At 48.7% G+C, this 23,475-nt stretch overlaps 1 protein-coding gene and 1 long non-coding RNA gene across 2 annotated transcripts in view; one reads left to right on the top strand and one right to left on the bottom strand.

Moving 5' to 3' along the window:
- TMEM178B (transmembrane protein 178B) overlaps positions 1-16,619 on the top strand; it is a 341,694-nt gene extending 325,075 nt beyond the window's left edge. The window contains exon 4 of the mRNA XM_045864163.3: positions 6,926-16,619. Within this exon, the coding sequence (XP_045720119.1) occupies positions 6,926-7,176 (251 nt within the window). The 3' untranslated portion in view covers positions 7,177-16,619. The remainder of the gene's footprint in view (positions 1-6,925) is intronic.
- LOC123835236 (uncharacterized) lies at positions 804-20,623 on the bottom strand. Its single transcript, XR_006788686.2, has 3 exons — positions 20,534-20,623; positions 2,444-2,553; positions 804-1,028 (listed from the first exon to the last, which is right to left on the bottom strand). It is a non-coding gene; the product is annotated as an uncharacterized LOC123835236 (long non-coding RNA).
- Positions 20,624-23,475: the final 2,852 nt, after the last annotated feature.

The raw sequence follows: 23,475 nt of genomic DNA, 5'->3' as shown, positions 1-23,475 counted from the left end.
TGGATGATCACCCTACTAGGGAGGCAAGATTTTGAAAGAATAAAGAAGTCAGGAGCTTAAGGGAATTGGGGTTTGTGGGGAAAGTGCTGGAAACCTGTGTGTAGCCAAGGATATACCTTGACCATTCTGTGTCGCTGGGGGTTGGGGACACATAATTATAGAGCATAGGATATCACATAATACCACACGGTCCTGTGACTCCATCACGTAGTGGTGGCATCTCCAGTCAGAGAAGAGGGTGAAGTTGCCCGAAGGAGTGTGTTACGTGGGACGAGAGCTTGGGAACCTCAAGTCTGCCAAGACGAAAGGAGGATGAGAAGCCCCTGCAGGAGACGGGGCGGGACAGAGAGATGGCACGAAGCCGGGATCAAGGGGCAGCTGGGAAACTGAGGGAGGAGATACCAAGCAGGGGGAAGTCATCAAACAGCTGAGAAACTGAAACTCGGGGGTGGGGGCCTGGAGGGGGGGGACTGGAATCTAATATCTGGCAACCCGGGAAGTGCTAATTAGAGATGGCAGCGATGTGGAGGAGGTGGATGGGGAAAACTGTGTTTGGTGTTGGAACAGGAGCTGGGAGCTGGCAGGCCGGCATGCAAACTGGTTCCTCTCCCACCCCCCCTCGAGCCTCAGCTGTGCCTGGAGCGAGGGGGCCGGCGACGGGGCGGGCAGCAGCCTGGGAGCCCCGCAGGCCCTGTCCTCCTCAGCCGCGGCCCACGGGACACAGACCGGTGGGACCAGGCCGGGGCTGTGGGTTTGCAAGGTCGCGAGTCCTGAAGAGCTTCAGGTGGGAGCGTCATCAGAGGAAGCAGGTGGCGTGTTTGAAGAACCAGAAGGAAGCATTATGTTTGCCTAGTTCCTTCCGCCTGTTGGCCATCCTTCCCACTCCCAGGTGGGGTTCGCAAGCAGGGACACTAGAGGGGTCTGGAGGCTGCTGTTCTCTTGGAGCTGGAGGATCTCCCAGCACAGCCTGTCGTCTGCGTCTCTTCTGGCTGGACTTCCTGAGCTCTGAGTCCATGCGAGTGAGGGTCCTGGCACAGAGAGGGGCAATTAGATTTCACTTCTCCTTCCAACTGGCTGGCTGCTTGGGGCTGCCTGGAGGGGCAGGGCTGAGTGGGAGTCTAAGGCCCCTTCCAGGACCAGCGGCAGTGAGGGCTGAGACTGATTAGCTTTTTCTGCCAAAGGCATAGACTTGCAATTATGGGAACAGTCCATCAGACTTTGCTCTCCAATGCTTAGTCCCTGTAATGGCCTCCGTGAGGCCCCCTTGCGAATGGACAAGCCTGGTGCTCTTCAAAAATGTTGAAATCTCTGGACTCCTTTCTTCAAATGGAATTTCACACGGACACAGATCAAAGCAGGGCTATTCTGGCCAAAGAGAGGAGAGAGGGCTGGAGCCTCTTCTCCATCTCCCAGGGACAGCTCCTGAGACAACAGCTGGAAAACCACTGGGGGAGGCACTATTTTAGGAGGAGGCCAGAGAGGATCTCTCTGGGAGGATGACATTTGAGGAGTCAAGGTGAGAAATGAGGCCAGATAGGGAGGCAGGGTCCACTCGGGTAAGGAGTGTGGGTTTCGTTCTGAGTGTGATAGGAAGCTTATTGGAGGGTTGTAAGCAGGGGAGAGAATTCTGATCTGATTAAATTTTTAAAATATCACTGGCTACTCTACGGGGGCAAGAACAGAAGGTAAGCTAGCAGGGGCTTGTTACAGCAGCTCACGTAGTAAAGGACAGACGCTGGACTAGGCTAGAGCGGTGAGCCTTTTGGAACCAAGAGGCACAGGGACGGTGGTACATGGGCATGCCTTCTCATCTCTTCGTAGAGACCTAGGACAGGGGGGTGCTGAGGGTGAAGGAGGGACGCTCTCCAGACCAGGGAGGACCCCCTTCTGTGTACTACCTGGGGGGAATCCTGTTCATCCTTTCAGAACCCTGCATCACACCTGCCACTTCTCACAGCCAGGTCCAGAGCACACAGCAGAGCCTGGCTCTGGAAGGAAGAGCTTGGGGCGGAGTTCTTCTCACATAACTGCTATACTCTGACTATAGTTAGCCTTAGAGTCTGATTGGAATTAGGCCCAAACCCCAAGCCATGGGGGGAATTATTAAGAGGATGTGACTATGCATTATTCCTTGGATCCTCACTTAAAAGTCTCAGTAAGTGCTCATGGAGAATAATATGACAGACCCTGAAGACCTAGCCCCACAGGCTCCAGTCTGCTGCTGGGGAGGGGAGCGGAGGACCTCACACTGTTCTTGGGTGAATGAAGAGGAGGCCACCGTCCTTCAGCTGAGGCAGGGTTTCCACAGAGGCTTTTCAGCATCTGTGGTAGTTCTGCCGGAGAACCCCAGAGAGCTGTGGAGGCAGCAAGGGGTGGGGGCGTTCTGCACCCCACACCCCCCAGTTAGTCACCGGTTTACAGGTCTGAGAATTGAGTTCCTCACCTGAGAAAACTGGGTCAGTCAGGCTCCTCGCCCACCTTTGTCCCGCATCACATTCTTCACTCTCCGGGACTCTGGTCAAAGTCCTCCTTGAAGTGGGTTGTCAGAGGATGCTGCTGACGAACATGGCAACACGTTATCCATTCAGTCCATTTATCGAGGATCCACCATATACATGCATATATCCATGTCTTTTCTTTTTTAAGATTTATTTATTTGAGAGAGAGAGCGCACAAGCAGGGGGGAGGGGCAGAGAGAGGGAGAGGGAGAATCCTAAGCAGACTCTGTGCTGAGCGTGGAGCCCAACACAGGGCTCGATCCCAGAACCCTGAGATCATGACCTGAGCCGAAATCAAGAGCCGGCCGCTTAACCGACTGAGCCTCCCAGGCGCCCCTGTGTATTTTCATTTCTATTTCTTAATACACATTTTCAAGTTTGACTCTAGAAGCACAGAAGTACGTAAAATGATCAATCCTCGATCGTAACGGACAACAGCAGCGTCATGTGGAAGCTTAACAGCACGTGCTCCAGCCCTGGCCCCTTAGTCACACAGAACTTCCCAACAAGTAGCTTAGATGACTGGCTCAGAGGGCCGGCTTTGGTGAGAGCCCTAGAAGTGTTCGCCCATGGAGGGGAATATTGACAAGAGCTAACAAACAGAAATTTTAAAAAGGTTCCAAAGTCACAGAACAACTGTCAGGAAGGTAAGGCAGGAAGATCCCCCAATTAACTCCATTAACATAACACAAGATGTATTCTGTCAATAAGCTGGGCCATTTCCAATTGGTAATTAGGTCCGCATGGACCTCATCTCTTTACTCTCAATTTATCAAGCACATCTTTTCTGTCCTGTTCCCTCTACTCGCAGAACACACCGTTAAAGCAGTAGATAGAGAGCTTTTGCAGCTACGGGCAACTTGGGAAGATCAAAAGTTCTGGAGGTCAACCTTCTCCCCCAGAACAAATCACTTGATTTAATCAGGAGGATAGAGCACCTTTGGATGGGAAGAAATGTCTCCATTTTTTAAAGCATCCTATGTAGGTAACAATTTATATAAAGTCCTTGGGTGACCTCCTCACACACACAGCTTCAATGTATAAGATGATTCAGTCCACATCTCTAGCTCAGAACTTTTTTTTAAAGATTTTATTCATTTATTTTAGATAGAGAGCACAAGCAGGGGGACTGGTAGAGGGAGAGGGAAGGAGAATCTCAAGCAGACTCCGAGCTGCGTGCAGAGCCCGACGCAGGGCTGGATCCCATGACCCTGAGATCATGACCTGAGCCGAAACCAAGAGTCAGATGCTTAACGAAGAGTTGGATGCTTAGCCACCCAGGCGCCCCTCTAGCTCAGAACTTTCTATCAGGCTCCAGATCCATGGTTCCGAGTGCCTTCCAAGGGCAGCTCCGATTTGACCTCAGCACGCACGCACACATGCATGCACGCACACATGCACGCACACACTCACACACTTCCTGTCCTATGTCTAAATTTTAGAAATGATATCTGCACACTCAGGTTCCCGAACCAGGCAGTGGAAGAAGCGTACTTGAGGCACAGCGGGCCGGCTCTGGTTTGTTGGGATGTGGATTATTTGCACTCGCAGCCTGTCACTTTCTCTCTGGCCACGCCCCACAGGCTGCCCCTTCCTTCTGCACCACCTCTGCTCCTTCCTTCACCTGGCTCTCTTACACAAAGGCCCTCTGCCCTAACCCAAGGCTCTCACCAGCTTGATCGACAGAAATCAGCTGAGGGACTTGTAAAAACCAAAAGATTCCCCCAACCTCTGCCCTGGGAGATGCTGACTCCGCAGGACCAAGGTAGGACCTAATCCGCTGTGGACACCATAGAATTCCGTCTGAATCCCAGGGTACAGCAAGAGGGGCAGGGCTGCTTCGTAACTCCCCGAACTTTGGGACCCCTGTTCAGGCAGGCAATGATGGTGCCATATGTGTTTGTGCATGCTTAAGTGCATGGCTTTCGGTCGCCTCCATAAGGAATGTTCACTGAACAGTTATTCACTGCACCCTGCTCCCTCCACGCCAGCCCCCACCTCCCTTCCTCCTGGCCCTTGCAGCAGGCTCCTTAGTGGTCTTTGGGAGTGCAGATCAGAGCTACCAGAGGATCTCAACACCTTCAGTCACTCCGCGGAAAGCTTGGACCTCTCAGCTCAAAGAGCAGTGTTCACTGGGTACCTGGGGCTTGCTCTGGCTCCCCCTCCAACGGCCATGTGCTAGAAGCACCCTTCACCACGTGCACAGCTTTATAGTAACATCTTTGTTCGCAGGTGTAATTCCTTTCTTAATCCAAAATGAAATCACTAGGTCAAAGGTGTGAATATTTTGAGGATCACTTTCCTGTAAGGAAACACCAGCTTACACTTCCTTCCCCTGGAGGCCATGGGTTGGTCCATTTTACTGTTCCCTCACTAGTTTTGGAAATAATCATTAAAAAACAAAGCAAAACAAAAACCAAAACTCAGCTGATTTGATTATGTTCTGTTACTGCAGTTTTATTTTTCAAGTCTTTTGCTGTTGGCAAAATTGAGTGTTTTTCACTTGTATTGCTCATTTGTAATTTTTTCCCTCTGTCCTCTGAACTTCGGACTATTAATTTTCATCTTTCTCTACTAAAACCTTTTCCCGACTTAGTGGTCCCAAAGTGTAGTCACTGGACCAGCACCATCAGCATCACCCAAGACCTTGTTAAAAATCCAAAGTCTCAGGGCCTCTCCCTCACCACAGGCCTACCAACCAGAAACTGTGGGGGTAGGGCCCAGCCCTCTGCTTTAACAAGCCGTCCAAGCCTCCGGACTACCCTACCCCAGACAGAGTGATAGAGAATTCATCTTGAGCCCAGGTACATAACAGGAGGGACCCACCTTGCATGACTTAGCACAGAGGATAAGACTGCACGCTCTGGAACTAGCCTGCCCGAGTTCATAGCCTGGGTCTACCAGTTACTAGCTGTGTGATTTTAGACAGATGGCTTAACCTCTCTGGGCCTCAATTTCTTCAATCAAATAGGGATAGGGACAAAATAGGGCTAAGCATATAACCTACTGCATGGATTTATTTAGAGAATGACAGTTTCAATACATGTTAAGCACTTAACACAGTTCCTCGCACACAATGCTTAATAAACGTTAGGTACCGCTCCCTGCACTGTGGACATTGAAGTTATTGCACGCTCATGGGCCTGAGGCCCGGAAGAGACGAGGTTGGATCTTAAAGAAACTTGACCATCAGGGAGCAGGTGGTCTTATAATAAATATAATTATAATGCCCTGGATTCTTGTTCCCACCCCCTAAAATTCTTCCTTCCTCCAACCCAACCCAGCCTTCTCAGACTTCACAGGTCCTTCCTCCCCTATCAGGGCTGACAGAAGGACCGTGAGACACAGCCAATATTGAGAAAAGCTCTTGAACTCATTTTGGGGATACCACATACCTCTAATGGTTAAAAATGGGTTTATAATTCTCATTTTTATAACATTCTATGTCTTAAAGCAGCCTTCTCATTGAAGGTTCCTAGGAGTCTTTTTTTTTTTTTTTTTTTTAAAGAGGAGGTCCCCTCGTTCAGTAAGTTTGTGAAATACTCATACGGCTAGGTTAGATGCATGAGCTCATGCTACTGTGGGTGATAAATCTTCACGGGCGAGAAGTTGCGTACAGAGTTTCCCAGAGATGTGGACTCTGCTACCGCTTTGTAAAGGAGTATCTCCTAGGGTCAGTGTTCCATGGAGAATGCCTTGGGGAATGTTGTCTTGCAGGAGAAGGAAAATCCAGTGTTGTATAAGAACATTTTATGTAGGAAAGAATAGAGATCGTTTTCTCTTTAAAAAAAGTAGCAAACAGAGGCGCCTGGTGGCTCAGTCGGTTTAGCGGCTGCCTTCGGCTCAGGTCATGATCCCAGGGTCCTGGGATCGAGCCCCGCATCGGGCTCCCTGCTCAGCAGAGAGCCTGCTTCTCCCTTTCCCTCTGCCTGCCGCTCTGCCTACTTGTGCTATCTCTCTGTCAAATAAATAAATTTAAAAAAATCTTAAAAAAAAAAAAAAGTAGCAAACGGGAGGGGGGAGGTGTTTTTTGTGTCTCCCAAAAAAGACAGTGAATTTTCAGTGCTTTAGAAAAATGAATTGAATCCTTTTCTTCTGCCCCACTACACACCGTACATGAAACTCTACTGTGGTACTCATTTAGTATTTTCCCACAGGAGAGACTTGCCAAGTTTTTCCAAGACCAGGCAATTATTGGAAAGCAAGGAAGCCATGATCTCTTCACGCTAGTCTCCTCCCTGTGAATATTTCCAGATATTGATCTTGTTTGCAGGTGCCTCGTACCTGGGTCTTCTCATCTTTCCTACTCAAGAGAATTGAAAAGGCCATCAACCTCACTTCTCTCTCTCTCTCTCTCTCTCTCTCTCCCTCCCTCTCCTCCCCCCTCTCCCTCTCCCTCACCCCGTGTTCCCTCCCTCGCCCTCCAGGAACCTTCTGCATCATTTCACTGTGCACCTGTGTGGCTGGAATCAACTTCGAGCTGTCACGCTACCCACGCTACCTGTATGGACTTCCCGATGACATCAGCCACGGCTACGGATGGTCCATGTTCTGTGCGTGGGGGGGCCTGGGCCTCACACTGATCTCGGGATTCTTCTGTACCTTGGCCCCTTCTGTCCAACCTGTCCCGAGGACCAACTGCCCTAAATCCAGACCCGAGAATGGGACAGTGTGCTAAAAAACCCATACATATATATATATAAATATATATATAATATACATATATAAAACAAACTAACTCAAGATGATGCCACTGCCAAGGTAGAGGTGAGTTGGCTCAGGCACCCGCATCTCGTCGGACTTTGTGTTGCCTCATCACCAGGATGGGGAAAGCGTCCCCATCATGTGGCTCTTCCATCCCTTCTTAACTTTTGGCTCCATGGTTTCTTGAAGACAGAACGAACATCACCCCCCCGTGGTAGCGTCCTGATTCCCGTCCCTCACGAGGATGGGGTGGTGGGCCGGGAAGGGACATGTCGCCAGTGGTGTCTGAAGCGGCACGGATGTAGAGAAGGTGGTGCCGCCCTTGGGCCCGCAGTGAGGACACCACCCCAACACCGATCATATCGCAGAGAAACAAAGCCCGTACGTAGTTCATAGAATGTAACCAGATCTTTGAGATCATTTGCAGAACCACGTCTCCTGATCTTCCTGTTCTGGTTCCCTTCCTGGCCCACCAGCGACACATGAGAAGTGGGAGAGGAAACAGACCGAGAGGAAGTTTTCTCTTCGTTGCCGAACTTTTGGACCAAGCTTTAGAGGTGGGAAGGGGGAGAGAACAACGTGCTGAGAGGCAAGATCCACGTCAATAAAGGGACACTTCAGTGGATGCTCAGAAAACCCAGTCTTACCTTCCAGCTGCCTTATACCCAGTTAAACAAGAGGCCGCCCTGCCCCTGACCACACCTGCCGTCCTGCTCGGGCAGACTGGAGCCTTGGAGTAACGCTGTGATGTGTGCACGTGCGTGCGTGTGTGTGCGTGTGCGTGCAAGACGACGCCTGGTGGTTTCCTTTTTTTCCTTTTCACCTTTTAAAATGGAAAGACTGCATCCTGACTTGTCTCCATCATTTGTGGTGTTTTTGCGGCCCGGGGCGGAGGCCCGAGACCGAGGGAGAATAACGAACGGGCAAGCCAGTGTGGGCGCCTGTTCCGTAGCTTTGGATCCCTGGCGTGTGTGCGTGTGGTGGATGTTCTCTGAGCGTGGGCTTTTAGCGTTTGTGTTGCATTTTTCTATTATTTGTAATGTGCAGCTGAAATTCCCAGAGGGCAGAACCAAGAACAAACCCACTGGGCCTCAGAGGGCCCCGTGGTCCTTCACGTCACAGTTCTGGGATGCCACAGGATTTAGTCCTCTAAATCTGGGAGTTCAAGGCAAAGCTGGGTGCCAAAGCCATGAGAGAAGAAGGGGAGCACGGTTCAGGAGGGAGAAGGAACGTTTCCTCTGTTGCTGTTGTACAAGTACGTACCAAACCAAACCAGACCTTCACTCCCCATCGTGGAAGCTGTCCTTTGTCACTGGACATCTACCCCTCTCCTAGGGGCGACCTCTGTACAGATGAAAGAAAATGGGTCACATGCAGAGAGAGCACCTCCACGTCCCATGGGCTTGAGTTTGTACGATATTGTGTAAATTAATGGAGAACTCTGGACTCTTTCCATCTTTTTCCTTTTCCTCTTGATATTCAAGGCCATGCATCCCCTAATAGCCGTCATAGTGGCTGGCCCCCAGACAGAGGTGGCAGAAGTCCAGCCCAGTGTCTCAGGCTCATTTGAGCCGATTGGCCCTGCAGGTGTGGGCTAACCACGAAGTCAGCCAGAGTCGTGGGAGCTGTAGGGACGAGCATCTGCTGGGAAGAGTGGGCAGGAGCCGCTGACAGTCACCTTGGGGACCCTGCGGGGGCTGCGCAGCCCTGGGGAGGCAAAGAGTGAATCCCCGAGCTGCACAGTCCTGGGTCAAACCATGCAGCTGAGAATTCAGTTGCTTCATAACGAAGAGTGCTCGGGGCACTTTGCCAACGACAGCTCACCAGCCTTCCTTCCCATCCACGCACCTGTGTCATCTACCTGTCTTCTGATCTATCTTCCTACCTTTCCCACCTTTCCTCACCTACTAACCACCTCTCCCTCTTCTGTCCACCAGGCTACCAGTCCTGCCTGTCTCCTCATCTGCTCTCTCTGACTGTGTGTGTGTGTGTGTGTGTAATTCACATCCAGATGGAACATCCCATGGGCATGAATGGCCTGAATGTGGGGTGTCTGTATATGTGTAACCCTCCGGTGCATCTTCGGTGTGTTTGTATCAATATAACCCGGACGCGGGTGTGGATGTACTACTCAAGGCTTCCTCCCCACGACACTGGGCGGCTTCTGCAGAAGGTCTCACATGCGCTTGCCCCTTGTATGGGTGTGCCGAGAGATGTGGGATGAGGTATGGAGCAGGAAATGCTATTACCTTCCAACTGGGCTTCTAAGGATTTTTAAAATAAAGGATTTATTCTTTGAGAAGAGAAACCATTTTCAGAAAAACCCAATTTTTCTATTGTATATGGAATTTAAAAAAAAATTTTTTCTTGAAGAGTTAAGATTTCCCCCTTCGAGGCATACTGGGGCTTGAGGAAAAGTGAGAAGCATCCCAGATTGAGAGGCCTTGTGTCTTCCTTCCAAGTGTCTTGAGTGGGCTCCGCCAAGCAGGGAGGGGCAGGTGTCCATGAGCGTCTGTTTGGGGAACAGAGGGCTTGTCTGTGACCAGACCCAAACTCCAGCTGTTTCCCAGCAGGAAGATGGGGAAAGCATTTCGAAAGGGGGCAACTTGATACCATTTAAACTTCTCTTAAGCAGCCATGTTTGAACATACTGCTTCACCGACCTGTGACTATTTATACCTTCTTTTTTTTATCCCATGCTTGCCATAAATGGATCAGCCACTCTTTCCAGCTACTCATCTTTAGGATCGACCCTTAATTGTGTCCCTTCAAAACCTTCCTGAAATGTTAAGAGATTCCTGAGAAAGAAGTCAACCACCTGGGCTTACCTCAACCATCAGGAGAGCGGGAACGTTGAGCCAGATAGGAACAGATACACTCTGAGGTCTGAACCTGCTTGGGGCCAATAAAAAGCCTAAGCCACGGGTCAGGATGGAAGCCCTGTACAGATGGCAAGTCCTTGCCTGGGTGGCCTCGATCCCTCCGACCTAGGGGTCCAGGGTAAGACCTGCCGCCCTGTGGTATCATCGAGGCAGTGGCCTGGCTGAGGAAGGAGAAAGGGAGGGGGAGGGAGAAGGACGAAGGAGCCTCTGCCAACTTCACCTCATGGTAGAACCCAACCTTTGGATTGAATTTAGGGTTAGCAGCCTCATTAAAGCCCCAGCCCTGACCCCAGGTCAAGTTCAAATTTCTTAACAGGTGTGCGTGCAAGTTCTCTGACCATGGATGTGTTTTGAGCTCCATGTGAATCAGCCTTAAGCATGGGCCCATTTCAGCTTTCATTTCCTCCCTTACCCTATGAGATTGGGGATTCAGGGAAGTGGAACGTCTGCCTGGAAAGAGGTCCTATTTTTTTCTCTCCCCGTTTTGGGAGCTTTGGTTTCTCCATGTTTCCTTTTCCTCTCCCTCCACTCACTTCCACTTTCCTTCTGCATCAACTTGAAATAGTTGATTGAAAGAGTTCAGGCATTTGTCTCCAGAGGGGCTCATTCTCACACTCCAAGCAGCCACCTTCCTCGTCTGTTGTGGCTGCAGGCTTCAAAAGGAGGTCGGTAGCTTCCTGGCATGGAAATATTAAAAAAAAAAAATCTAAATGTGCCTATTACAGCTTCAGTCCTCCTGAAAGCCTCAGCCTTTCAATAACGACATCCTCTCAGCTTCAGGGATCACAAAGTCAGGAAGACTCAACATCTCCACCAAATCATGACAAAGCCTTCCTTGATCATGTGTCCATATGCAGCACCCTGAGCCCATTCTGGTATCTTCTCTCATTGGGGGTGAGTGGTTCCACCTAATAGTGCTTGCCTTTCCTTTGATAAGGGAAGATGATCTCCTGGAACTCTTTGAGTATGGGCCCTCCCTTGTAATAGTCCTCCACCGTCATGAGAAGAGGTCTGAAATGAACCACACGTAGTTGTTCTGATTTAATGGGGGATGTGCTGCTTAGGTCCCTAAAGCTGCCCACCGGAGTCAGACTCAGCGTAATGAAATCAAGCACCCAGAGGCATTGACTCTGTCTTCACCTGGCTTACTCTGGGAGCGTTAATTAACTGGTTTTCAAGCGTCTGAGGGAAAGAAGTGGAAAGAAATACACTCTGGTCATCTTTGGTGTGGTTTGTGAGGGTTGCTTGGGTGATTCTCGCAGCTAAAGGGAAGCTGCCTTTTCGGAAAATGTTCCTCCTTGCTCCAGGGGCCAACCATCCCAGTGGACAAATCCAGCCCTCTGAGTCTAGGGAGAGGTGATTTCACCATATTTAGAAATCACTGGTGCCTCCCGGCCAGGTGGGCTCCTGTGCTGTCTTCTAGCTGGTATCCGGCAGAGTAAGGGGACAGGCTTTTAAGCCCACCGGAGCTGATAGACACAGGAGATTCTGGTGTCTCTCAAAGCAGTCAGCTTGGTGGGCTGTGTTTGCACTCTTCCCACGGCTGCCTCCCTGGTGCAAAATGTTTCTTAAGCATTATTGTTAGTTCTTAGACTACACTATTATTGGCTATTGGGTTACCTTTTCTGAGTAATAGGAAACTGTAGAAAATTAGAAAAATAGAGAACAACAACAACAAAAAGACTAGAGGATTGTTTATAATTCCATCACTCAGGGGCATCCTGATGGTCACAGCTCCAGCAACTTCCAGCAACTTCTGGTTGTCTTGGGCTGGCAGTCGGGGCTAGGGGTGTAGTCCCAGACCGCAGAACCACACTGGTCTGCGTGGACTTGACCCTGTGTTCCTAGCAGAAGGAGACTGCAAAGAGACTTTGAAAAAGGTCAATGCCAGAGCTTAGGGATGGGCAGAACAGAATGAAGAGATTCCTACTTTGGGAATTTTTTTTCCTTTTCTCCTTTTTTTTTTTTGAGAGCTATCTCAATCTAATTGTAGGTGTAAGAGCATGGAAGCCAGAGTAACTCACTAATTAAGCTATGCTCTGTAACACAGTTACTGTAAAGTTCATTTCAGCTCTGCACTAAAATGATTTGTGACTCGGGGCACTAGGTCTTCTCCATACTTGAACTTCCTCATCCACAGAATGAGGACACTTTACCTCGTGGCATGTTAGGGTGACAAAGACATTGCAAAGTGATTTGCAAACAAGACGTGTCACATGAATTATGCACCGTTCAAATGATTCGGCAGCAGCAGAGCCCCCGCCTGCGTGGAATTCTTCCGTGTGGTGTCTGGACCTCACTGCTGAAAGGACAATTGAGAGTGAGCGGTCACCTTGGCCACCAAACAGGACCGACCCTATCCAGCTTCAGCACATGGGATTCTAGTCTCTCATTTGGGTCCCTCACAGAGGTTGACTCCTTAATTTACCCATTCTCAGGCTTCCTTCCTTTGGTCCAAAGCCAATTTTGCAAAGGGCACTCTTAATCCTTCTTGATTAATCCCAGAGGTCATGGAATGAGTAAACCATATGAAACAAATAGCATATACGAGCTGAAACAGTTAACTATTAAGCAGGGGCCAGTGCCTTTTTTTTTTTTTCTTTCCTGTAAACACTGATTTGTAGCTGTACATGCCCTACTGGTGGGAACAGATCAGGCTCTGAAACATTTTAATGGTCTTTTAAGTTTAAGATGGGAACAAGTTTCAAAGAACTGGAATCTTCTTTCTCTTGTCAGTTGGTGAAGCAGATGGCTTCATCAAAAGCATATGGGTTCTCATAGGAAGTCCTTTGGATGGTGCATTCACTAGGTGATGTTCTGGGTGTGATCCTATTGGGGAAAAACCGAATCCTAGGTTCTAGACAAGAATGTGCTTCCAAAAGGGTCTGCACACTTTGTGCTTTGCAGGGGATCCGGGTTCAGTGTGACGGTGAGACCTTCTCTAAGGGAAGTCCAAGTCCTTGCTCACTGGTAGGGAGAGAGCCCGGCCAGGAATGGGGGGACTACCCAACTATAGGGGGTGTTCGTTCACTACTGAGAAGCAGAAAACGGGGTGTAAGCATGGGGCGTGCACACAGCAGCAGCTCACACCTGGCCTCACTTTGACAGATGCCGACCTCGGCAACCGCCGCCCTGTTCTTCATTTCCAAGGACTGGGTGTTGCTTCTTGGGGGAACTCTCTGTGTCCCTCTCCCCCGTCTCCCCCGACTCCCTCTGGCCCAACCTTTCCCTTCCTTCCCTGGTCGCCTGGAGAGCCTTTCGAGGCTGAATGTATCGGTGTGTCTGTGTTGTTGTGGACGTGATGATGCTTTTCACATAAGCAGCTCTCACTAACTCATTCTCAGACTCCTTTCCCACTTCCACCCGTGGTGTGACTGTTTTAGATCCAAGACTCTCTGTAAAAATGTATAGATAAAAGCGGGAACTGAAAATAAGGGGGAGGGAATTGAGACTAAGCAAATGCATTGATGGAGCCCTCAGTTTTTGGAGGACTTATGTAGACTGCCCTAAAATCCTGAACCTGGGCAGGATTTGAAGGGAGGGAAGTCGTTGGCACAGGAGTTTGTTGTGGTTTTGTGTTTTTCTTTGTTTTTTGTTTGTTTGTTTGTTTTTCTGGTTGTTTCTCTGACAGTCACTAGTGTCTGCTTGGGACCCTGTGTTCTAAAGCTTTTTTGCCTTTGAAGTAAAAATATATGTTCCAGAAAGTAAAAGTGAGTCATCAAAGTCTGAAGGGTGAAGGTCATCGCGAAGGTCAACACAAAGACCTGATCCTGGGTTCGCACTCGTAGCTTCGTCTCTGGCTCACTTGGGGCCTCGGGCGAGTCTCGTTACCTCACTGTCTCTGCATCTTCTCGGCCACACGGGGAGCAGGGGGGCTCCCGGGGGCACCACGTCTCCTTGGCCATTCTGCTGCTATTCTTAGAGGCTTCGAGCCCCCGCGGGTGCTCGCTTGCCGCCTGAAGGCCCGTTTGGAGGGTTTTACTCCCTGCTCCTCTTGCCCCTCTCACTCCTCAGAAAGTAACCTTGCGCTAACAGCCAGTTTGTGCTCCAGTCCAAAGCCTTTGATCTACCTTTTTGTTCTCAGATGCCTTTTCCCACCCACTTTGCCATTCTCATTTTACTGTCCTTACCAACAGAGTTTTGCCAGCTGGGGTAGGAGAAGAGTATCAGAGGAGAGGGCGCCTGTGAATTGCTTGTCATCTGTGACTCACTGTACAAACCTGGTTTGCGAGGTCAGAAGCGGGTAGGCCGGCTGGGGGATGCCGCCACGTCAGAACGAAGAAAGCACTGGGGGCTGGGGGGTGGGGTAAGGGCAGTGGGCAGCAGCTGTGAGTTGCCAGTGGAGGAAAGATAAACCTTTCGGAAGGGGAAAAGGCAGAGTCACCAGAGCATCCTCCGCAAAGCAGCGAGACGGATCCCTGAAAGGCCAGGCACTCTGAAGTAAGGGAATGGGTAATCCGATAGCACAAGGAGCTGCCTCCCCTAGGACTGAGAAGATGAAGGGCCCTTGTGGGGGGCGAGGGGTTCACACCAAGCTTCACCTAACCCTCCCATCCATGGCGCCTTCTGTCCAAACCTTCCTCCCTTCCGACAGGCCACAGTGATCATCATCCTGGGACCGGCTTCAGGAAGGCGATTTAGACCAGTGCCGTCCAACGGAGATAGAATGTAAGCCACATATGCAATTTTGAATATCCTAGTACCCCCCCCTTAAAAGTCCAGATAAACAGGTGAAATTCATTTTAACACCTATTTCAACCCAACATATCAAAAGTCATTATTTTAACATGGAATCAATATAAAACATTACTGAAATATTTTACATCTGTTGTCTTTTCATGAAGCCTTTGAGATCCAGTGTGGATTTTATTCTTAGAAAACACTGCAGTTTGGACCAGCCACATCTCCAGTGCTCAACAACCACACGTGGCAATTGGCTGCCAGAGAGGGCAGCAAAGGTTTAGACTCTTTGTTAAGAGACCGAATAGGACCCCCTCCCCTGTAAGTCACTCGGATCTCCCAGCTGACAGAGGCCAGAGGTTGGCTTTGGCCAAGAGTAGGGAGCACAGCAGGGGTGGCCAGGCTGCCATCCTGGCCCCTGAAATTCCACCTCACCTGCCTAGTCGGAGGGGAGGACCATTGCTTGTCAAATACATGTCACATCTGCCCCACAGGGTGTCAGCACTACCCCTGGGCATGGTGCCAATGACTCATCAAAGTTCTAGAGGCCAGAGCAGGTCACTTTCTTCATCTACGGGAGCATCAACTTATCCCTTATGCCCACGTCCTTTATCTTACAATGGAGAGGGGGGCCAGACAGGCCTCCTCGTGGTCAAGAATAATGATCACATCATTTTGTCATCTAGTCCCAGTCACCTGCTAATAACATCTCACCAATATTGGGAGCTGTTTTTTTCAACCCCTTAATTTCCTTACATTTGTATCTTAAAGTCAAGTGCTGAAAGGGGATGTACTGGAGAGAGCAGTGACCACGGGCAAGGCTGGGTTTTCTAGGAGGTGGTGGTGACAGATTCTGTCCCTTGCACTGGGAACTCAGCCCACCATTGCCTATCTGTCCTCGCTAACTAGGGACCTTCCTTAGATGTGAAGAAACCTCTTCTCTTTGGGGCTGGGGTGGATGGGGAAGAAGACAAGTTGCAAGATCTTAGCACAGAGAACAGAATAAAATGCAAGCAGGCAACCCCTGGGCATTCTCAAAGCATTTCAAAGAGCCAGTATGACAAGATTTAACTCATTTAAAATAGAACATTCTGAGCCGTATGTATGTTACCAAGTGAAAGAAAATGAGCCGATTTGGTGAGTATGTTTTATATATGTGGTCATTAGACAGGGGCCGTAGCTGACGAAACTCTCAAACACCTGGGGAGTGTTTATGGTCCACCAGATTATTGCTTGGTCAATATAAATTTCTATGAATTTACCTTTCATTTGCATAGTGCTTTCTGATTGGTTAGACAAGGAGTGGTGTGTACTGCAGGATTCCAACACCACCTCCGCCCTGGGAGGTAGCAATTCCTGCGGTTATTGGTGCTAAAATAAGATTAAATATTATGTTAATTCGTTCTGATACGATGTGAATAAATGTGTTGTTTAATCTTAACAAGTATGCTACATCTTATCAGATCTATTGTACTGTCTGTTCCTTCTCATAATTAATTAATTACAGGAAAGGTGATCCAAACCAGATCTTGAAACTGTTGTGCTATTCGGAAAGGTGAATTTAACAGGGAAGTGGGAGGGGGGATGAAAAGGGAAATTGCCAGGTTCCTGTGATTTTTGCAAGGACTGAGGAAGCAGAGAGCATTTGGGGACTTCACTGACACTGACTGCATCTTGCAATTTTCTTTTTCAAATTGGCAGAAATATTGTCTTTCCATCGATTGAAGAAAAAAAAAGTGTCTGGTAATTAATTAAATGACTTGTTCATGGAAAAAATAAAAATAAATAATCTGTCAGTTGTGGAATGTAAACTGATTAAACAATTAAATAAAGAAGATCATGTTGTGTGTTTTAAGTAATTGTGTCTGCTTGTGGGGGAGGGGGAGATGCTGCAGTGTTTGGTAGAGAGCCACATTTTCCCCTCAGGTTTTGTATAGAAAAAAGAACAGCTCTTATATAGATAACAGATTGAAGACTAATCCTGGAGGAAATAGATCATAAACATTTCAAGTATGTGTAAGCAAGTACGTGCTTTCAGAGTTGGGTGAGAGCGGGAATCGGAGAGCAATTCAGAAGAGAACAAGAAAGAAACTCTTGTTCTTTTTCTCCTATTGTTGGCTTTAGTAACTTTTTGAAAAGTGCTTTATAAGATGCTGGAATTACTGGTTCCATTCTAGCCCCGAAGCCTCTTTTCCAGCTATCAGTGAGGAGAGAAATTTCTCTCTTCTGTCTTCATCATCTCTGTCCCTCACTTAGAATCACAGTTCCCATCCACCCATGTGCCTTTTAAAAGTTGCTGACTCCCCCCGGGGTAGGACAGCTCAGAAAGAAGACAGTGGGAGGCACGTGTGTGTTAAAGGGCATTATGTGTCAGTCGACACTAGTTTTAAGCAAAAGAAACTGGCTCCATCTGGTGCAAGTGGAAAAGTAGTTTACTGAAAAGCATGGGTAGCTGGAAGCCCATAGCACAGGCAGGAGGAAGCAGCCAGCCAGCCAGAATCACAGCCCAGGCTAACTTGGACCCCCGCCGATGCTGCTGTTGGACTCCCGGAGACCCTATGGGGCTGTCTCTGCCACCAGCTTCACCGCGATGAATTCCCGGCTCCCTCCTTCAGATCAGAATCCCAGGTGAGTGCACCATCCCAGGGGGTCCGGAAAACAGGCCTAGAGCCTTTTATTTCTCTCTCCGGTGGTAAGCTCCACCTTCCACCAAGATCAGACAATTCTCCAAACCCAGGAGGAGGCATATAAGGCTGGGCAGACAAGAGGGGGGAAATGTCCATTAGAGGTGGGATCCCCGGGGGAGAGGAGGGATCCCTGAATGAGAGGTATGTTGCTGCATCTTTGTGGTGCGTCTGGATAGTGGCCACGAGGGTATGTGTCTAATCGTCATGACCGTCATTAGCGCCGTGGCCGACAGCCTCCGTCAAAAAATGTGCATCGGGCTGGACATTGTACACGAAGACCTGCATAGATTTCATCTGAAAAGGAACACTAATATAGGCAGAGGGACTTGAAAAGGAGAGAACAAGGATTGTCATCATCATCTTGGAGGTAAGCAGTAAAGCGTTTCAAAAGTAAGTACAGGTCAAAGGTAAGTGCCTTACAGAATGGGTGGGGGAAGGGTTATAAATAAAGAAACACGTGAAGAAATGGGAGGCGGGAATCCTAAGGGCCCCCTCCACTCCTTGGTAGTCATGTCCCTTGGAAGAGAGAGAGAATGGAAACCCCACTAATGTTAAGAAATGAGCAAGGCTTTTCAACCCTTGTGAATCAGGGGGACTTCATGAGCTTCTGGTCCAGCCCGGGTGGGGATGAGGGGGCTTGGAATGATGCTCCCCTCAGGTGCTATGAATCTGTGCTGCAGAATTCCGACCTGAGGGGTGCGTGGAGGTGTCAGCAGCTACGTGAGGCGTAATGCGCGGATGCCCCACAGACAGCCTCAGGGGGAGCCACAGAGACACAAACAGTCTGGGTCTCCTTTTTCCAATGAAGCCCAACTTTGATTTCGGTGTCTGATGAATTATGCAGTCCCCTCGGTTTGTGGGAAACACACCTACTCCCTCGCACCCCAGCACCTGTGCTTCCAGGAACAAAAGTACCCCCAGGATGAGCAACTGTTACATAATTGGAGAAAGGCAGCTCCTTGAACTGTGACCAAGTCCCCCAAATCTCCAGGGTGGTCCACGAGGGATGCTGTCCTCCAGGAAGCCTTCCTTTCCTGAATGTCCATCCTGCTGGGTGCCCACCCCCGGAACCCCATGGCACCATGCTGTGTGTCTCTCTCTCACTTAGGGCTTCTGAATGAAATTGGTGTTTTCCTTGGGATCTCCTCAGGAACTGGGTTTTCTTGAAGAGCAGGGATTCTGACTTGACTCATCTTCCTATCCCAATGACTAGTATGGCCTGGTGGGTAGGAAGTGCTCAGTAAAAACTGATCTGAACCAAACTAAAGGCTTCCCCAATCCACCCACCCAAGTTGGCCCTCAGTACTGGTGTCGAGTTCTTCTCTAAGTGTTATCGGGGTCCTCAAGTCCACCCTCAGATTCAGTGATCTGCTAGAAGGTCTAACAGAACTCAGAAAACCTGCTACACTCAGGATGACGGTCTACAACACTGAAAGGACACAGATTAAAATCAGCAAAGGGAAAAGGTGCATAGGGCAGAGTTTGGGAGACACAGGACACTAGCTTCCAGTCCACGATCCACTCTCCCAGTGGATTTATACGGACGGCACTTAATTCTCCCAGCACTGCTGTGTGACAAAAAGAGTATCGCCTGGCCCAGGGAAGCTCACCCAAGCCTCGTGTCCGGGGATTTGGGGGAAGTCTGTTGTGTAGGCCTTGAGTGCTCATACAGCGGACCTTAGCTCTCAGCTTCCAGCCCATCCTAAGGTCAAACTGACACCCCATGGACAAGGCCTCCGCTGTAAATCACAGTGTAAACTATCTAGCATGGCCCAAGGTAAAACAAGGTGAGCCAAGGCACGCTCATCAAGCAGGATATTCCAAGGACTTAGAGGTGATCTCCCAGAAGCCAGGCAAAGGCCACACCTTCTTTGGAATTGTGGGGCTTGGGCAACCCAGAGCTGCAGAGTCAACCCTTTATTGTTCACACACTAAGTTCTGTGGTAAGTTAGATCACACAAAACATGGTTCCTCTCCGTGTTAACAGCTCCTCTCCGGGTATTCTAGATTTCTTCCTTATCCCCTTGACCCTCTACAGACAAGCCCCAACCCTACCCTTTGCAGGTCACTTGCTGAAGCTCTTTGTCCATGGTCTCCTTCCCATCCCAGCTCTTCAACCGGCTCCATGCCCCCTTCACAAGGTGCTGGGGGTGGGGGGGTCTAGGGGAGGGAGCACAGGTGCTCGAGTCTTTGAGCAGATCTGGATTCAACTCTGTCTACATACAAGTTGTGTCACGTGGCCTTTTCAGCTGGTGTGCTTGCATGTACGTGACTGGGCACTCTCAACACCACTTCAGAAAGTGAAAGAGGGGACGGTAGGAGATGCCTGGCCCCGAACCGTTAGCCCAGTGCCTATCAGCCACCCCACACCCCTGCCGTTTGACTTCTCATTCTTTTTTTTAAGATTCTATTTGTCAGAGAGAGAGACGGAGCGCAAGCAGGGAGAGAGGCAGGCAGAGGGAGAAGCAGGCTCCCCACTGAGCAAGGAGCCTGAGGCGGGACTCGATCCCAGGACCCCGGGATCATGACCCGAGCCGAAGGCAGACGCCCAACCAACTGAGCCACCCAGGGGTCCCTGACTTCTCATTCTTAAGCAGGCTCCACGTCCTACCCCCTTAGGAAGGCTTTCTGAACTGAGATTTGTGCAGCGTTCGATTCGCACACGTATCCCAATCGGTCACCACACCAAAAGCCAGTGGACAATGGACACACTGATTGCTTAGATACAAACTCGGCATGTATTGTATTCAGCCACCGCGTATTGTATTCAGCCACCGCATAGTCAATACAACTCTTCTACATAGGCATACAGCTCTGTGCGATAAAATCATCCCTTGAGATATTTTTAACTCAGGAGAGGAGAACAATCTGGGATTGAAAATACTCTCTCCCTTTGCGGAGGACTTCCTTTTCTAGGAGTGAGAGAAATGCTCTAGAACCTTGCCGCTCCCATCACCGTCCCCTGGGATCTTGCTAGAAATGCAGAATCTTCCATTTAACCCCAGATCCACTGAATCAGAATTTGCATTTTAACATGATCTCCAGGCAGTTTGGATGCCCGGGTCTGGAACATTTCACTTACCTAGCTACGTGATGTGGAAGTTGTTTTCAACACTTCTGTTAATCTCTTTTATCTAGGATAGAGATCACAGGAGGATTCCAAAGGACAATGAGAAAAATCAGTGGTCTGAGGTTTCAAGCCACACCGGAACAGGTATCGTTTTAAACTAACGTCCCAAGAAAGATCCTTTCTGCTGGGTTTAACCCTGGTTCTTAGGGGAAGCACCAGGGGAACAAGGCCACGTGATGAGGTTTTGTTTCTCCCCATGAGCAGCTGTCAGGCAGCATTAACACCAGAGCAGCTGTGTCCGGGCAGGTGTGCGTGAGTCCACGTGGTTTTCAGGCACCCTAGGAGAGCAGGCTCGCAGGGGCCCGAGGGGGAGGCTTTTGCTCCTCCCTCTTCCATAGGAAGCCTGGACTGTGAGACCAAGCAGATCCAAAGAATGGGGATGAGAAGCCCATCACCCCGATGTCCCTTCTTTTGTGTTCTTTGTGAGCTAGATGGCAAGGACTTAGTTCATGATAGTGTAACTTACTGGAGTCAGACCGCTTGCGTTCGAATTTGGTACCACCTGCCAATGGCATAACCTCTGGCAAGATACTCAGCCTCTGTGTGCCTCGATCTTTCCCTCGACAAATGAGGGTAATAGCAATACCTACCTTGTACAGTTGTTGTGAGGATAAAATGCGTTAACATTTGCCGCATGTTTAAAACAGTGCTTCACATAGAGTAGGTCCTATCTATGGATTTCTTATTACACCTTTGCAATTTTAAATGGCCTCTGTGAAGTCCCACTGGCTAATGAGACCTGAGCAGAAGGTTTGACTGTGGGGCGAACTGTGAGGACAGAGCTGTGGGAAAGAGTGGTGGTGGCAGATTTCTGCAGCACGTCCCCGTGCAGGTGAGGGGGTAGCAGGTGTGTGTGGGGGGGGATGGGAAGGCCTGTCTCCACGGGCAGTTGACAGTACCCCCAGCACGTCCATTCCCCTTCCCTGATTTTCCCCCAGAGAACTCACCATATTGACAATTATCATGATAATAGGATCTTCCTCAGGCTTTCATGCTTCATCTCCCCATTGCCCAACTTCTTAGGGGTTGGTTGAACCTACCAAGTAAAATGGAGGTTCCTTTAGCTCCCTTCAGTCCTGAGGATAAACTGCTGAGATGGACAGGCATTCAAAGATATTTTGAATGGGCTTAGCATATCTGGCACTGAGGATCCCGAGCCAGCAAAGGTCTTCACCATCTGTCCCAGACTACACGGTTCTCCCCCGAAGGTGGTGTAATTCCGGTGCTGTGAACTCAGAGATCACAAAGCATTTTAGTGGTTTAAAACACTTGGGGATATCACGACCAGCCTCAGATTTTATATGTAGTCATCACTGGCCTTCTCGGGATCTCAGTCACAAGAAGGATCCTCTCTGAGAAGAAAAAAGAAACAATTCCAAGAGATGTCAAAATATCAGGGTTCAGTGGGGACACAAAGCTTTTCCTCTTCTGTGTACCCCTTCCCTCCAAAGGAATCTCTGAAGTTGGTTTTCTTAATCTTTCCAAGAGTCTCCAAATTCCTTGGGTGTTTACCACCATAATTAGTGGTTTTAATAACCTGATAAATGTTCTAAAATTGTAGGCCTGAAAAGATAATTATCTCTGAGGTTCATAGACTAGAACACGCATGTGTTGGGAGCAAAAAAAAAATCAACTTTGATAATCTATATCTACAAGGTGAATGGAAGAATCCCCAAAAGGTACTGCTTTGGAATATGAAATGATGTCTATGCAAAGTAGTTCTCATTAATTCTGAGCCAAATGGTCATAAAAACAAAATGGCCTTCAGAAAGTACTCTAGCTATCCAAGCTTGAGAATCTGGTTTCTGGCCCCTAGAGGTCTGCCTTTTAATATAACTTTTAAATGTTGAAGGATTGAGCTTCATCTACACTAAAATTAGGACTAAGCAAAAATAAAATCTATCCTTAGCTATTTTGAAGGCCAAGTGTGGATTTATCTCGTTGAATATTCCATATTCTGGCATACGCATTTTCTTCTAGAATAACGCAGTTCCTCTGATACTGAAGAATATTCTGAAACTAAAATACACAATGGCTTTTTGCCATTTTAGAGGGAAAAATTTGATACGCCATCCTAGCCACACTAAAACTTCAATTAGAAGAACCAAAGGATTCTTACCTTAAAAAAAATTTTTTTTCATTGGAGAAAATAAGTTGCACACACACTCACACATTCACACACACACAAGAAGGAAGAGGGGATGTACTGCAATCTACCACCCAAAGAAGGTAATCACCAATAACGTTTTGACATAATTTCCTTCCAGCTCTTATTTTTTAAATCATAGTAAGCAAGCTGGTTATGCAGCATGAACAATATACCAGCTTGTAAAAATCAGAAGCATGCTCTTCCTTGCACGAAAGCTTTGACCTTCAGTCCTTCATCATATCATCTTCCTCCTGCAACATCAAAATGCTTTGGCTTGAAATGAGGCCAGACTCCAAGCACCAGTCCCAGACTCGATCTGGAAATCTATCTCAGTTTTCAGTCCTTCATATTGCCTTCAAGTGCACGACAGTGAAGCTCTGCTTTTAATTTTGCCCCCTTTTATCCCTTAATAATTAGCACAGTTGTTCTGCCAATAGCTACACTTCTAGTTGGCTTTTCCTCCATAATTAAATGGCTTTTCTTATTAGAACTTAAAGTGTTGCTTTTCCTGTTGGTAGCTTTTTGAAGGATTATATACAGAATATTCTATCTCTTCCCTTCCTCCCTCAATATCTTGCTCTCTCACTCTCTCCCTCTCCCTCTCCCTCTTTCTCTCTCTCTGCACACACACACACACACACACACCACTGAGTCCCACCAGAAGACCAGAAGTAAGCCTGAATACATAGCTAGGAGATGGGGAAAAGCTGTTCAGAAGGACAGTTAGGGTGTAGAGGGTTGGATG

The sequence above is a fragment of the Mirounga angustirostris genome, unplaced genomic scaffold (genome assembly GCF_029215605.1).
Source record: "Mirounga angustirostris isolate CCGP_5_RB_7025 unplaced genomic scaffold, mMirAng1.0.hap1 SCAF_12, whole genome shotgun sequence".
Classification (NCBI taxonomy): Eukaryota; Metazoa; Chordata; class Mammalia; order Carnivora; family Phocidae; genus Mirounga; species Mirounga angustirostris.
This window is presented reverse-complemented; position numbering and strand designations above follow the sequence as displayed.